The following is a 15,901-nucleotide window of genomic DNA, read 5'->3' as shown; positions in this document are numbered from 1 at the left end:
TAAATTGCAGGTTTTTGGTAACTCCACAATATTATACTTTGAAAAACATTTTCAAATTTTCATGAAAATTAGTATCAATATGGAGGCGTGCAGCTTTCAACAAGCTTGACACAATTTTGTGGAAGCATGCACAGACAAACATGCGCACAGACACTATAAACAATATAATTATGCTCCTTCACTCTATGAGAATTGCCTGCATACTGTTGCTCACAAACCATTTTGGCATACAAATCAAAACAAGTCATCTAAGTTGTCTGAGACCAATGCTTCTGTAAAGTTTGAGGGCCAAGGGTACACTGGTTGTCAAGTTATTGTTCCAAAACCATTTTCTAATAAAAGGTCAATCTGCCTCTGAAACCCAAAAATCAATAGGGGTCATTTAATGGTCAAGACCATTACCACTTGTGACCTTGACCTTTGACCCAAAATCAATAGGGTCATAAACTGTCTCAAGGCCAATGCAATGCACCTATGAAGTTTTACAGTTATGAGCTCATGCTTTTCCTAATTACTGATCAGAATATGATGAAGAGACGGACCAACTGACTGGCCAACATTATGCTGCAAAACAACAAGATAAGATAATCATTAAATATTACAGTGGCTTGTGTTTTGGCAATTATTACAAAACTATATTAATAATAATGATTACACTGGCCTATTAGTCAATTTTTCAAAGAGGGCATAACAATGGTGGTTTAGTGAGTATAAACTAGAAGGGGTTTGTCACAAAAACATATGTCTCCCAAAAATGTATGGTCACTCGCTTGAAGTTTCATTGAAATCCCACCAGTACCTTGACCTATGAAAGCCAGACAGGTTATTCTATTTATAGCTCTGACAGCCATTTTGTGCAACAAAGCAGAGCTTGCCTGTGATGTGCACAACTAAAGATGGTACTGATCACTCCTGTAAAGTTTGGTTGAAATCCCACCAGTAGTTTGACCTGTGAAGGCTGGACAAGAATTTTCTATTTTAGCTCTGGTGGCCATTTTGTGCAGCAAAGTGGAACCTGCCAGTGATGTGCACAACTAGGGATGGTACTGATCACTCCTGTAAAGTTTGGTTACAATCCCACCAGTTGTTTAACCTGTGAAGGGCAGACAAGCTTAATGCGGACAGACAGACAACTGGACAGACGTCCGAAAAATTTTAGGAGACATAATAAAACAAAATAAAACAAAGAAATATATACAGAACTATCAACATGGAAACAGTTTTGACAAACAAATCACTTTTACTTTAACCTTTGACCCTATACCCCAACAGCAATAGAAGTCCTTTACAGCCCAAGGCAAAATTGCACCTGTGAAGTTTGAGGGCTGGAGCTATATGGGTTGTCAAGTTATTGGTTGGAAACGTTCTTGATTTTCAATAACATGAACTTAACCCTTAAGCCCAAAATCAATAGGGGTCATTAAATGACCAAGACCAATTCACCTTTAAAATATGAGGGCTGAGGGTGCATGGGTTGTCAAGCTATTGGTCAGAAACTATTTTTGAAATATAAGGTCAATGTGACCTTGACCTTTGAACCCTTGACACCAAAATCATTATGTATCATCTACTATACAGACCAATACACCAAAGAAGTTTCTGGGTAATGGACCCACACATTCTCAAGTTATTGATCGGAAACAATGTAAGATGAATCAACGTCATGCTGCAAAATAATGAGAGCTGTCATTGATTCAGTGCAAAGCATATGGACGATAAAATGATATCGGATGACAAATAACTGTGATACACTGATATATTGATAATTTCTTGTACATAATACCTATTTAAATGATCTTAGTACTTAAATACATGATTGAGGCAAAAATGTGACAGCTAGAGTGTTAATGAACAAATGTTGATGATGACAGGCGACTGACAACGGACATTCAACGATCCTAAAAGCTCAACCTAAACAAGCTCAGGTGAGCTAATCAAAATTTACTTTAGTCATGTGAGTTATGCAAAATAAAACATTGAAAAGAATAATGGCAAACTGTTATCTTAATTTGACTTACACATACACTATAATGTAGCATCCTGTTTCTTGAATAATCTTCGGGCGTAACAGCCTAAACTGCCATACTGATGAACTTAACATAGCATTCTTTAGATAGAGATTTTTTGCCCTATATACAGAAAAATACCCCTTTTAGACATTATGAACAAAGAAATCATCAAAATTATCTGAAAACTTTAGGAAGATTTTTCTATATTTGTGAACGTCCTGACAAATCACAAGATGAACTTTGGTTTACACAGAATTTATTTTAGTTTGATTGTGTAGGTAGCTTTAAGTTTACAGACACACTTTCCCCCGGGAATTCATTCTAGATTGAACACTGCCTTTATAAGAAACTTACCACATTTTCAGTCGAGTCACCATCTTTTAAGCTGACACTTTTTTTCTTCTTTTGTAATGAACTAATTCCTGCAAATAAAAAGGCTATGCAAACAATTATAAAAAATACACACAAATGTATTGTATCCTTTGTTAGAACTGTATTTGTCAACCAAAGAATGACAAGTTAGAACCGTCAAGAACATCCTGTGTCAACACAAATAACAAGAGCTGTCACAGGAGACAGCGAAGCTTGACTAATTAAACACTGGACAGAGTATAAGGAAGACAAAACTATGACTAAAAATCAATTAATAAATTAAAAAATCAAAAAATATAAATATCTCTTTGTAGCAGTATCAAGAAAGCACTCAAATGTTCAATATTTCTGCACAACATAATATGCATATGACCTTGTCAATAAATGTTTGTCCAAAAAATCTTTCAATTTTAATTTTTTAAAAAGCTCTAATTATACAAGCCAAAACATCAAGTTTTATCAATTAGGTATCAAACAAAGTCTAGGGGAATTTAGGGTGAACTAGTGGTTAAATCAAAGGAATTCTAAGGGATCTCTTTATCACCGGTCTAGCCGAATGATCTGTTGTTTAAACATAGTGTGGGAATGATGTTTATTTCTGTGAGAGAGAAATATTAATACTAGAACTCTGCTAGTCGAATGTGTTGCCTTGTGGACAGTATAGTTGTCACTTAGGCATTTTCTCTTCTTAAATATAGGTTATTTATTAACACCGCTAAAGGGCAATTACCCCAAAAATAAGAGGTGCGGAGTACAAGTTCTTGTGCATTACACTTCTTCTTGATGAGATCTATCATCCTGTGAAGATTCAAGTCTATAGCTTTTGAAGTTTAGGTGAAATGGCCGGGATAAAAATAAGTAAGAAAATCAACAAAGGGCAATAACTAAAAAATCAGAGAGTATCAGTTTTTGTGCACTGCACTTCATCTCAATGAGATCTATCATACTATGAAGTTTCATGTCCAATGCTTTAATAGTTTAGTAGAAATGGCCCTGACAAAAATCAAGTATGAAAGTTAACAAAGGGCAATTACTAAAAAGAAGAAGTGCAGACTATTGTTTCTTGTGCACTGCACTTCTTCTTAATGAGATCTATCATCCTATGAAGTTTCAAGTAAATAGCTTTTATTGTTTAGGAGAAATAGCCTGGACAAAAATAAAGTATGAAAATTAACAAAGGGCAATAACTCAAAAAATAAGAAACGCAGAGTGCCTGTTCTATGCACTGCACTTCTTCTTAATGAGATCTATCATCCTATCAAAGCTTTTAAAGTTTATGAGAAATGGCACGGACAAAAATAAAGTATGAAAATTAACCAGTGGCAAGAACTGCAGAGTACTGGTTTTTGTGCATTGGGTTTTTCTAAATGAGATGTATGATCCTATGAAGTTTCAAGTCAATAGCTTTTATAATTTATGAGAAATGGCCCAGACAAAAATAAAGTATGAAAATTAACAAATGGCAAATAAAAAACAAAAAACAAGAGGGCCATGATGGCCCTGAAGTCGCTCACCTGTATATAGCCCCCCCCCCCGCCGGGGCAATGCCAATTTAAACCCCAGAGCTGTTATTTGAACAAAGTTGGGTAGAAAATGTTTCATGCTAAATATCTAAGCTCTAGCTCTTGGAGTTTTTTAAAAGAAGATTTTTTAAGTTTTTACTATATACATAATATTATAAGGTAAATCAATGACCAACTTGACCCCCCCCCCCCCTTCGCCCTTGTTCCAATTTTTACCCCAGGGTTTTTATTTAAACAAACTTGGTAGACACCCATTAGAACATGTTTCATACTAAATATCTAAGCTCTAGCTCTTTGAGTTCTTAAAAGAAGATTTTTTTAAGTTTTTACTATATGCATATAGGGAAAATCAATGACCCTCTGACGCAGGGCCTATTTGACCCCAGGCCTTTTATTTGAACAAACTTGGTAGACACCCACTAGAGGATGTTTCATGCTAAATATCTTAGCTCTAGCTCTTTGGGTTCTTTAAAAGAAGATTTTTTAAGTTTTTACTATCTGCATAGACCCCCTCGTGCGGGGAAATTTTGACCCCAGGGCTTTATTTAAACAAAATTGGTAGACACTCACTAGAAGATGTTTCATGCCAAATATCTAAGCTCTAGCACTTTGGGTTTTCTAAAAGAAGGTATTTAAAGTTTTTTCTTTTGGTTGCCATGGCAACCAGAGTTCTGCATTGAATTAAATTCTTTGAACAATTTTTAAAGGTGACCACCAAAGGAACATGCCTGTGAAGTTTGGGTGATATTGGCCTTGTGGTTTATGAGGAGATGTCATTTAAAGTTAAAGTTTACGGACGACGGACTGACGGCCGGACGAAGGACGAAAAGCAATCACAAAAGCTCACCCTATCACTTTGTGACAGTTAAGCTAATAAGAGGTGAAGAGTACTGGTTCTTGTGCACTGCACTTCTTAATGAGATCTATTATCTTATTTAGTTTCATGTCCAAAGCTTTGAAAGTTTAGGAGAAATGGCCCGGACAAAATTAAAGAAAGGCCAATAAGTCAAAAATTAAGAAGTGCAGGGTAATGGTCTTGTTCACTGCACTTTTAGTTATTGAAAGAAGCATGCAAACCAAGTTTGGAGTCAATCCGACTTATAGTGACTGAGTTATGCTCTGGACAAGCCTTAGGGGACGCAGATGCTGACATTTTACATCAACAAAAGTAACACCTTTTCAAGGTGACACAATACTATGTGTGCAAGCTAAATAAGTGCACTTGCCAGAAAGCTGTGAAACTGAAGGTAAAAATTGATAATGTGTGGATAAGAAAAATGATCAAATTTTTAACGAAAGTAAAGAGTCATATCAATGACAATTAAACTGTAGTCACATTGTTGACAAATTCAAAGTGACATCATTGATATATCATATAAGGTGGTCACATTGATGACAAGTTAGTATACAATAAAAGAAAGTGTAGGAATAAATAAAGCTGACGGTATGTTAAAGTTATATTTTTCAACTGCTTCAGTCTCATTTTAAAATTAATTGTTCTTAATATAACATATAACATAATGTTAAGCAAATGATAAGTCTGTCACACAGTCTATGAATTGATTTATTGATTTAACTTTTTCCTATTAATGACATACGGATTGCAATTAATTATTATATTATTTTACCAGAAGATTTCTTGAAAGAAGGTTGTATTTTTTCGGAAGATTTTTCTTGATGGAAGTGGTGCATTTTATAAATTGGAACCTAGTTCACATTTTAAAGAGATGATTTTATAATAAGGAAATCATTAAATTTTAAAACAGGAAAGAAGGATAAAAGCAACAGTAAAAATTAAGACTAACCTTGCCAACAGCATCAGATTTTTTTTTCATTAACACATTTCATAAACATTGCTTATTATTTATGTTTAACTTTTATAATCATCATTATCATTTTTTTTGGTTAAATATCTTTAAACAATAATTATTATTCTATTCATGTCTTACATATAATCTTTTAGTATTTATTATTCTTTAGATTGTTGTAAATAAAATTTTGTAAACCACACAACAGTATTTGTGATTTTACACATGTTGAACCCCTATTTTGCTCATCAAAGGAACATGGTGACAATTTGGTAGTACGGGTGGGATGTGAAAATGTGATATCACACATGAAAATACTGTAGTGTGGTAAACATCAATTATCTGTGAAATATCCCATTATGTACACGGTGTACGGACATAATCCCCTTCTGGCAAAATCCCCTTCGCATACCTGGACAAAATCCCCTACATGGGTGGACATATAAATCCCATTCATGCTTTTGCAAGGCTGGACAAATTCCCCTAACCTACCAAGACAAAATCCCCTTGTTTCATAGGTTTCTTATGTATTAATAGGCTCCATAAAAAATTGATAAACAAGTTAAATGTTGATGCTGCACATCAAAGACGCCGCCAAATGATGTGAACAGTCACAGGTACTGTACAAAATCAGAATTGAAAATCGTTCTCTTTTACAGTTGAATATCCGAAGCACTTATTAATTTTTTCTCCATGTTCTTGGTATGTGTCTGAAATTCTGAAATGTTTGTCTGTTGCGACAAAGATTGAAACGTTTGGTCGAAGCAAAATAAAATGGATAACAAGTGAAATTGAAATTATTGGTAAACTAAAAATAAATTCAAGACAATATGTGCCGAGAATATGTCCATTTAAATATTGGTGCGAATTGCATATAATGTTCGAATGAGGAAAAACTGTCATTATTGTAACATTATTTTACAAATAGCGAAAATAGTTATGAATAAATTGATATATATATAAAATCAATTCTTTGTTACGTATTGTTTACTTATTTATAAAAGATTAAACTACTTGAATAAACATAAGATCTAGAATCTAGGTATTGGATCACAAAATGTTATAAAAAGAGTCACAGAATCCTTCAAAATAACCTATTGCAAATATTTGTGATACGTTTTAAATAAGCTTACTTTTTCACTCAGTTAATCTGTTTTGTAACTTAAATGTTAATTATTTAAATGAATAACATGCCGCACACATTTTGCCTGTTTTGCAAAAAATATTTCCGCTGTGTACGTAGCGCCAAAATAATCTCCATTTCATATTTTAATGATACATCTTGTTCCCTGTCCGTCATTAGATTATAGACGGGTTTAAACGAGTTTTAGAACGATCGACTATAGACTGGCTCATTGGCACGTTATTTATTAGGTAGATAATAAGGGGGCAGGGGACCTAAAAATGAACAATTTTGTATTTCAGTGTGGCCAGAAACACAATTCCAAATATTTCAAACTCTGTTTCACAGGCAGATAACCAGTTGCACAGCATTATTCAATGATATATGACATACATTGAAGAAAATAATAGTTTGCATGCATTGCTCCTTAAAAAAATGACTGACGGCAATTTATGTTTACCCCCACCCAGCCAAAATCACACCTAAAATATACCAATATGGGCAATCTTCGTGAAGGTGCAGCATACTCCAGAATCCGCCCGATCCATAAAAGTATCACTTACACGCAGTGCAAGCTATGGCATTTTCAAAAATGACCAATAAAGTGTCTGTCATATGTTTAGATTTTTCACAAAATTTATCCGAAATTTCTTACTTGTTTGGCGCCAACTGTCAAAGCTTGATTTTTAACTTTTTCACCTCCATTCGGAGAGTCACAAATACATACAAAGCTACCAAAATGCTTAGTTTCGGGTAAAAACCCAAAAATACTGCTCATTTCCTACTTACAAACAAGAAAGAATTACAATGACAGAGAAATATCAGAAGTTCCCAGTACCTTCAAAACACCATGTCTGAGTTATTAAAAATTTGACCGGGGCCATCATTGGAATAATTGTCCCCTGTCCCCTAAGATAATTATAAAAAGAATATGATATTCAAACATAAAATAAGATAATTATAAAAAGAATATGATATTCAAACATGACACTATCACCTCAGTAAGTCGTTTATTTTAATCCTTTAAAGCTTTGTGACATGTTGTATATCAGAAAAGCTATTTTTATGAGAAAATTTGAAAACAATTTGATTTTGTTAAAACAAGAAGAAAATGCACCAAATCAAGTCTAATATTTTTCCCAATGCTATACGGACAAATGAATATCTACTAGACGGCGCATGCATGCGCCGTCTAATAATGAACTTTTGTTTTTTTTTCATTTATAATCATGTAACATGTTAACCTTTATAATTATATAAGCTTGATAAGACATATTTTTTTATTTGTTCTAATCAGTTATCAAATAAATTATCATTAAAACAATTTAATAAGTTTAGCAGTGTTCATTAGCACAGGCCTTAGCAGTATAGGACTGTTGTTGAAACCAATATTCCCGAGTACTTCAAAATCACCACACAGCATAATGCAGTATGTCGCTCTCATACCCACTTTTTAAACAGAAAATTTATCTGAGGGGGATTTTGTTCTAGGTAGCAATTTTATTGAGGGGATTTTGTCCACTTCAAAATTTCACAAATGAAGGGGATTATGTTCACCCATGGAGGGGATAATGTCCAGATATACAAAAATACATGAGGGGGATTTTGTCCAAAGGGGATTTTGTCTGACAATTGGTGTACTACCATTAAATCCCTTTTGCATACCCGGACAAAATCCGCTCCATTGGGTGGACATAATCCCCTTCATGTTTTTGCAAGACTTGACAAAATCCCCTTACCTACCCTGACAAAATCCCCTTGTTTCATAAATTTCAAATGTTTTATTATGCTCCATAAAAATTGATGAACAAGGGGTATCATTATACTCCGTAAAAATTGATGAATAATGAACTTTTCTTTTTTTTATTTATAATTATGTATCATAAGTTAACCTTAAAACATAACTTGAACTATCGCTGAATGCTTTTCATAACCCCACGAATGTCCTTGGCAGAAGAATACTTGGAAAGGTCGTTAAGGGAATAACTTTAGTGGCACAAATACATATACATTAAAAGAATCTCTGGTGAAAAAAAGACAAATTGTACAGGTACATGATATAGTATAAATATATATTGTCAAATCATGTTCGAAACAGTTACAAATAATCTTTCATTTTATCAATGTACTAAAACAAACAAAAGCAGTGAAGATAAGAAAATAGCATAATTATGTCAAAATGTAATTAAAAGTGGAAAAACTTTGGATACTGAGCTTACTTGTGACCCTTTATATATTATATAGTTTCAAGTGATTTTCTGTTCTAGTTTCAGAAACATTTAGAAGAATTAATGGTTATATCAGAACATTTTCTAAATCTAAAAGGGGCATAACTTATGTCATAATTCAATGGAAATGTAGAATTTTCGTCATCTGAGCTTGCTTGTAACCATTCATATAAATTTTAAGTTTCAAGTAAATATCTGTTCTAGTATGAGAAATATAATAGTAAATAAATTTAAAGACATAAAAATGGACTTAACTTTGTCAAAATACAATACAAAGTTATCCCCCCACTTTTTTTAGTTTTTGTTTTGTTTGTTTGTTTGATTTTACGCCTTTTCCCAACAGTATATCAGTCATATAGGCAGGTAGTTTCCTAACCATCGTTCCTGGAGAGTTACACCAGTACTAGACTACCTTCCTCCGCGCTACTAAACTACCAAAGCGTCTCTGGGGAATGAACCCATGCCAGAGAGGTAACTGGATTAGAAGTCATTGACCCTAACCCCTCGACCACGGAGGCGGTGCTTTAGTTATGAAACTTGACCTGCATATCTTATTAAGTGCAACACTTCATATATATTTGAAGTTTCAAATGATTATCTGTTCTAGTTTTTCGAAATATTCAAGTACATGTTAACGTTTCAGAACATTTTCTAAGTCAATTTTTTACCTTTAAGAGGGGCCTTGACCTTAAGCTGGCACAAGGGTAAGATGGGTTCTGCACATTGTCCAGTTGGGGTGAACATTTGAGTCAAGTTTGAAGAAAATCCTCCCATTTGTATAGAATTTATAGAACGGACACAACATATTGTCTAATATTGATTGTATGTAAATTTAAAGACAAATAAGGGGCATAACTTTGTAAAAATGCAATACAGAGTTATGAAACTAGACCTGCATATCTTACTTGTGACACCTCATATATCTTTTAAGTTTCAAGCAAACACCTGTGCTCATTTCAGAAACATTCAAGTACATGTAAAAATTTAAGAACATTTTCTAAGTAAATTTTTTACCTTCAAGTGTGACCTTGACCTTAAGCCGGCAAAAGGGTAGCATGGGTTCTGCACATTACCTTGTTGAGTTGAACATTTTAGCCAAGATTGAAGAAAATCTTTCAATTTGTTTAGGACTTACAGAGCGGACACGACATACTGTCTAATATTTGATATTTGACCTTCAATTGTGACCTTAACCTTAAGCTGACACACAGGCAACATGGGTTCTGCACATCCCCCTTGTTGACGTGAACATTTGAGCCAAGTTTAAAGAAAATACTTCAATTGGTATAGGATTTATAGAGCAAACAGGACAATGGAGACGGACAGACCGACCGACGCTACAAAGCGAATCAATTAGAGCCCCCCCCCCCAACATTTTGCTGTGGGGCTATTATTATATAAGCTTGAGGGGATTTTGTCTACTTCAAAATTTCACACATGAAGGGGATTATGTCCACCCATGGAGGGGATAACGTCCAGATACACAAAAATACATGAAGTGGATGTTGTCCGAAGGGGATTTTGTCAGACATTTAATGAAGTTATGCTTTTGTATCAACAAATTCAGTGATAGGTGATTATGAAATTTAATATACAACATAGTTATAACCTTGTAAAAGTCCTATAGTTTTGCTTTTTTATTAATTTGATCAGCTTCCTTATCTTTCATCATGTCTTAAACAATTGATGTTCAATTTTAATTTAATGTTTCTATCTTGTTCAGATAATTTCGAACTTCTGAATTCCGAAAACTTCCAAATTCCTAACTTTTTGACAACTCCCATGTAGGTGTTTGGTTTTCAGATTAAGTTACACTGTATACACTTTATATAAGGATTTTGAATGAGTCACTATGACCTTGACCTGAGGTAGTCAAAATCTGCGCTCTGCACATCATCTCAGCAATATTAATATTTCTGCCGAATAGATTTAATTTCATACTATCAGTTTAAAGGATACAGGGCAAACACAAAATCTTGAAAGTGATACAAAATGAGGAAGGTCAAACCTGCACTCTACACATCGTCTCAATATGATTAACATTTCTGCCAAGTAGTTTCAATTTCTTTCAATTGTTCAAAAGACTTACAGACCAGACACGAAAACTCATATATAAGACTATGTTTGTTTGTTTGTTTGATTGGGTTTTACGTGGCACCAACACAGTATAGGTCATATGGCAACGTTCCAGCTTTTCTGGTGGAGGAAAACCTCAGGTGCCCCTCCGTGCATTATTTCAGGCACAAATGGGCACCTGAGTAGAACTACCGACGTTCCGTATGTAAGCTGGATAGCTTCCTCACATGAAAGAATCCAAAGTCCCTGTTGGGATTGGAACCCACAGCGGTAATATTTCTGCAAAAAACATTTAATTTCATTCCATTGGTTCAAAAAAATTTGATATTGAAAGAAAATGACAGTGAACTTGACCTGAGAAATGTCAATCCTGCCCTCTGCACATCTTCTCATTATAGTTAACATTGCTGCAAAATAGTTTGAATATCCCTTCACTGGTTCGAAAAGTACAGACTGGACAAGAAAACCTGCTAACAGACGGACGGAAAGACAGCGTTCTCACAGGACAGTAATTATGTGGCTACTCTATTGTTCTCACGATTGTTCTTTTTAGACACACAAAAGAAAATAGCCACATAAAAGCATTACGGCATGAATGACATCAAAGAGAAAGAACAGTTACCTATTGTCCCTCTAGCCATATATTTACTGTCCTGTGAGTGCTGATGGACAAACGAACGGACGTCCTCAAAGTTTGGTATTTAAGTGGCTACTCTTTAGTTCTCTCTATTTTTCTTTAAGCCATGTAAGAGAAAAAGTAGCCACCTAAAAGCTTACTGAATGAATAGCATCAAAGGAAATTTACTGTTATCTATTGTTCCAATAGCCTCCTAAGTATCTATACGTTTGTACGGACAAACAGGTGCAAAAGAATATACGCCAAAACTGTTTTGGGCGTATAAAAATTATCAAAGGGCCATAAGCCCATAACTCTGACAAAAATCATTGAACCAATAGTTTATGAGGAGTACTCGGGAAAAAATTTGTGATAGATGGACAGAAGGGACAGGCGACAGAGAAATGATCCATAACTGTCCCCACTACTCCTTAGAGGCGATACAGAAATCACTGTTCAGCACCAATACCATGTTTTAGCTGAATGAACTGACTCAGACAAATAATACTTCATATCTGATTTTGTTTACTGTCACATCCACTGATAACATCATTCCCAAAAACACTCAACAATATTTGTTGTGCATGTGAAGTATCTTATGAAGGCAACAAACTTTGATATCATAAGCTTTTTCTTTTCCTTATTTTATTCTCAAGTCCAAAAAAAACGCCAACTTTAACATTTATTATAATAAGTGTAAGTCTGCACAATTATTACCTGATTTAATGCCCCTTTTGATGTTTTCCATCAAGCAGCTTTTTACACTTTTAAAAACAAATACAACAGGCACCTCTCTTCCTTTGTTTCTATGCTTTTTTGGCACCGATATAACAACTGCTTCCAATTTGCCATTGCTTTCCAGCCACTCTTTGCATGTATTAGGAGCTTCCTTTGCTACTTTCCCAACACATTGACCATCTTTGAAAACTTCAATGCAACCATAACACAGGGAACAAAGAAGACGCTGACCTTTTTTTGGCACCCAGTTGTCAACATTATAATCAACAGTTAGACCAACAACACTGAATGACAACACTGTCTCCTCGGTCATGCTGACAACTGGTTGCAGCCTGATTACCTAAAATATAACAAGGCTGTTAAGGGAAGAGAACACTTACACATGGAATGATTAATACAATATAAATAAGAAATTAAATTATACTCATATTTTCATAGCAAAGTTGAGCGTAATTTACAATATATTTCAAAGCATAGACTGTTATAATGGTGATTGACCAACAGTTGATATTGTTACGGTTCTTGTGCATTGCACTTCATGTCACTGCGCTAGACCATTGAATGAAGTTGCAATGAATTCCAACCATTAATTTTCAAGTAACAAAGGTTAATAACTCTAAAATGAGCCACGAAAGAGTTATGGTTCCTATGCACTCAATGTATGAACTTGTATTGAATTCCAACCAGTATATTTCATGTTTTGCTCTGCGACAAGGAAAAGTAACAAAGGGCAATCACTCTTTAATTACTGTGGATAGAGTTATGGTTCTTGTGCACTCAACATCCTCTTATAGTGCATGACCATTGCATGAAGTTGCATTGAATTCAAACCATTAGTTTTCAAGTTATGCACTGGACAAGAACAAGATTGCATTTGTGAAAAGTACTATGCCACCGCATTAATACAACTAGGAACAGAATTTTTTTGTTCCCATACAAATGAAGATTGCCATAATGCATAGACCACTCACCTATCTAATTCTTATTATTAAATTAGTGGTTAAATCTATTGTTATTCAAATAAAAGATCAGAGTAGGAATCTATCAATGCAGTTGAGTCTAGTGAATTTGGTGTTGAAGGTCATATTTCACATGGCCAAAATTCCATGACTGTACATCAAAGGACAACACAGTAAGACACTTTGTCAAAATCTAGGCCAGCTGATATCAAAGTTCACTTTACATCTTAATATGTGCAAATGGTTCAAATTTCATAGCTGCACATCAAAGGACAAAAAGGAGGTCACATCATCAAAATCTAGGTCACCTGATATCAAAGTTCAATTTTTCAAATAAAAATGTGCAAATAGTCCAAATTTCATGGTTGTACAAGAAAGTTAAAGTCACTGTCCCCTTGGGCAAGGCAAAAGTTTGACCCAAGGGTTTAGTTTAATAATATTTTATTGCAACTATATAATACATGTAAGATATGAATAACACACAAAGAAACAAAAAACAAATGTACATATAAGTATAGTGCAAATGGGTTGGGCTACAAGTTATTACAACATTAGCAACAGCCCTTCCCACAAAGTCAAACTTTATAATACATATATTCCGGATAGTTTCATAAGAATAGTTACACAAGTGGAAGTGAGAAAAAAATCAAAACAAGCACGCACGCACACACACACACACACACACACACGTGTATTTACCCAAGGGTTTAATTCAACCAATCTTGATACAGATCCACCAAACAACATTTCATGTCAAATGTCTAAGATGTAGCTTTCACCAATTCAGGAAACATCTGTGTTTCTGTTTTTACTATGTGTACATATTGAAAATCAATGCAGGGCCAATTTAAACACCCGGGGCAAAATTTGAACAACTTTGGTAGAGGACCTATGGATGATATTATAAAGCAAACATCAAAGCTCTAAGCCTTGTAACTTCAGACAATAAGATTTTTTAATTTTTTACTTAGTCTTTTAATAATGTACATTGTGAAAATCAATGACCCCTGGAGAGGGCCCAATTTTGACCCCAGGGCTATAATTTGAACAATCCTCAGAGAGGTTCACTATACAAAGTCTCATGACAAATATCTAATCTCTAGCCTTTGTCAATTCAGAGAAGAAATTTTTCAAGTTTTTACTATATACATATAAGGAAAACTATTGCCTCTGGGGCAGGGCAATTTTAACACTAGGGGCATAATTTAAACAACTTTGGTATGATATTATTTACCAAATATCAAAGGTCAAAGCCTTGTACCTTCAGGCAAAAAGATTTTAAATTTTTACTTAATGTACATTATAAGTGACTGAAAATCAATGACCCCCGGGGCGGGTCAATTTTGACCCCATGGCTATAATTTGAACAATCTTGCCAGAGCTTTACAACACAATGTTTCATGCAAAATATCTAAGCTCTAGCCTTTGTCAATTTGTTTTTACTATATACACAATAAGAAAAACCTATTGACACCCAGGGCTGGGCTAATTTTGAAACTAGAGGCGAAATCTGAACAACTTTGGTAGAGTACCTATAGATGATATCATATACCAAATATCAAAGCTCTAAGCCTTGTACCTTCAGACAAGAAGATTTTTTTACTATAATATTATGTACATAGTGAAAATCAATGACCCCCAGGTTTGGCGAATTTTGACCCCAGGGCTATCATTTAAGCAATCTTGCTAGAGGTTCACTACACAATGTTTCATGCAAAATATCTAACCTCTAGCCTTTGTCAATTCAGAGAAGATGATTTTTAAGTTTTTACTATATACATAAAAGGAAAACCTATTACCCCAAGGGCGGGGCTAATTTTGCCGCTAGAGGCAAAATTTGAACAACTTAGGTAGAGTACCTATAGATGATATCATATACCAAATATCAAAGCTCTAAGCCTTGTACCTTCAGACAAGAAGGTATTTTAGTTTTTACTGTATGTAAATATAGTGAAAATCAATGACCCCTGGAGCGGGCCAATTTTGACCCCAGGGCTATAATTTGTACAATCTTGGTAGAGGCCTACCAGACAATGCCTTTTGCAAAATATCTATGCTCTAGGCCTTGTGGGTCTTTACAAGAAGATTTTTTAAAATTTATTCTTAATGAAATTCTTTGAACAACTTTGGAAGCCCTTCACCCAAGGATCAATCCTGCCAAGTTTGGTTGAAATTGGACTAGTGTTTTTTCAAGTTCACTATATAATCTATATAACACACAAACATAAGACACATACATACAAACACTAACACGTGAATCGCTATATGCCACCGCATCGCAGATGCTGCGGCCAGGCACACACACACAGGTGAATCGCTATATGCCACCGCATCGCAAATGCGGCGGTGGCATAGAAAGTTTTGAAGGGCAATAACTTTGTGAGTAGTCAGGATGGAGTTACATTTCTTGTGCATTGCACTTTCTCTCAATGTGCTTGATCATTGTATG

The 15,901-nt window shown here is 34.6% G+C and overlaps 1 protein-coding gene across 1 annotated transcript; it reads right to left on the bottom strand.

Moving 5' to 3' along the window:
- Positions 1-507: 507 nt before the first annotated feature.
- LOC132722680 (uncharacterized) lies at positions 508-12,827 on the bottom strand. The gene is made up of 3 exons (XM_060707204.1): positions 12,473-12,827; positions 2,364-2,431; positions 508-564 (listed from the first exon to the last, which is right to left on the bottom strand). The coding sequence occupies exons 1-3, from the start codon at positions 12,804-12,806 to the stop codon at positions 508-510; spliced, it is 459 nt and encodes a 152-aa protein (XP_060563187.1). The 5' UTR covers positions 12,807-12,827.
- Positions 12,828-15,901: the final 3,074 nt, after the last annotated feature.

Source organism: Ruditapes philippinarum, unplaced genomic scaffold, assembly GCF_026571515.1.
Source record: "Ruditapes philippinarum isolate M1 unplaced genomic scaffold, ASM2657151v2 ctg3428_1_1_1_1, whole genome shotgun sequence".
Classification (NCBI taxonomy): Eukaryota; Metazoa; Mollusca; class Bivalvia; order Venerida; family Veneridae; genus Ruditapes; species Ruditapes philippinarum.
This window is presented reverse-complemented; position numbering and strand designations above follow the sequence as displayed.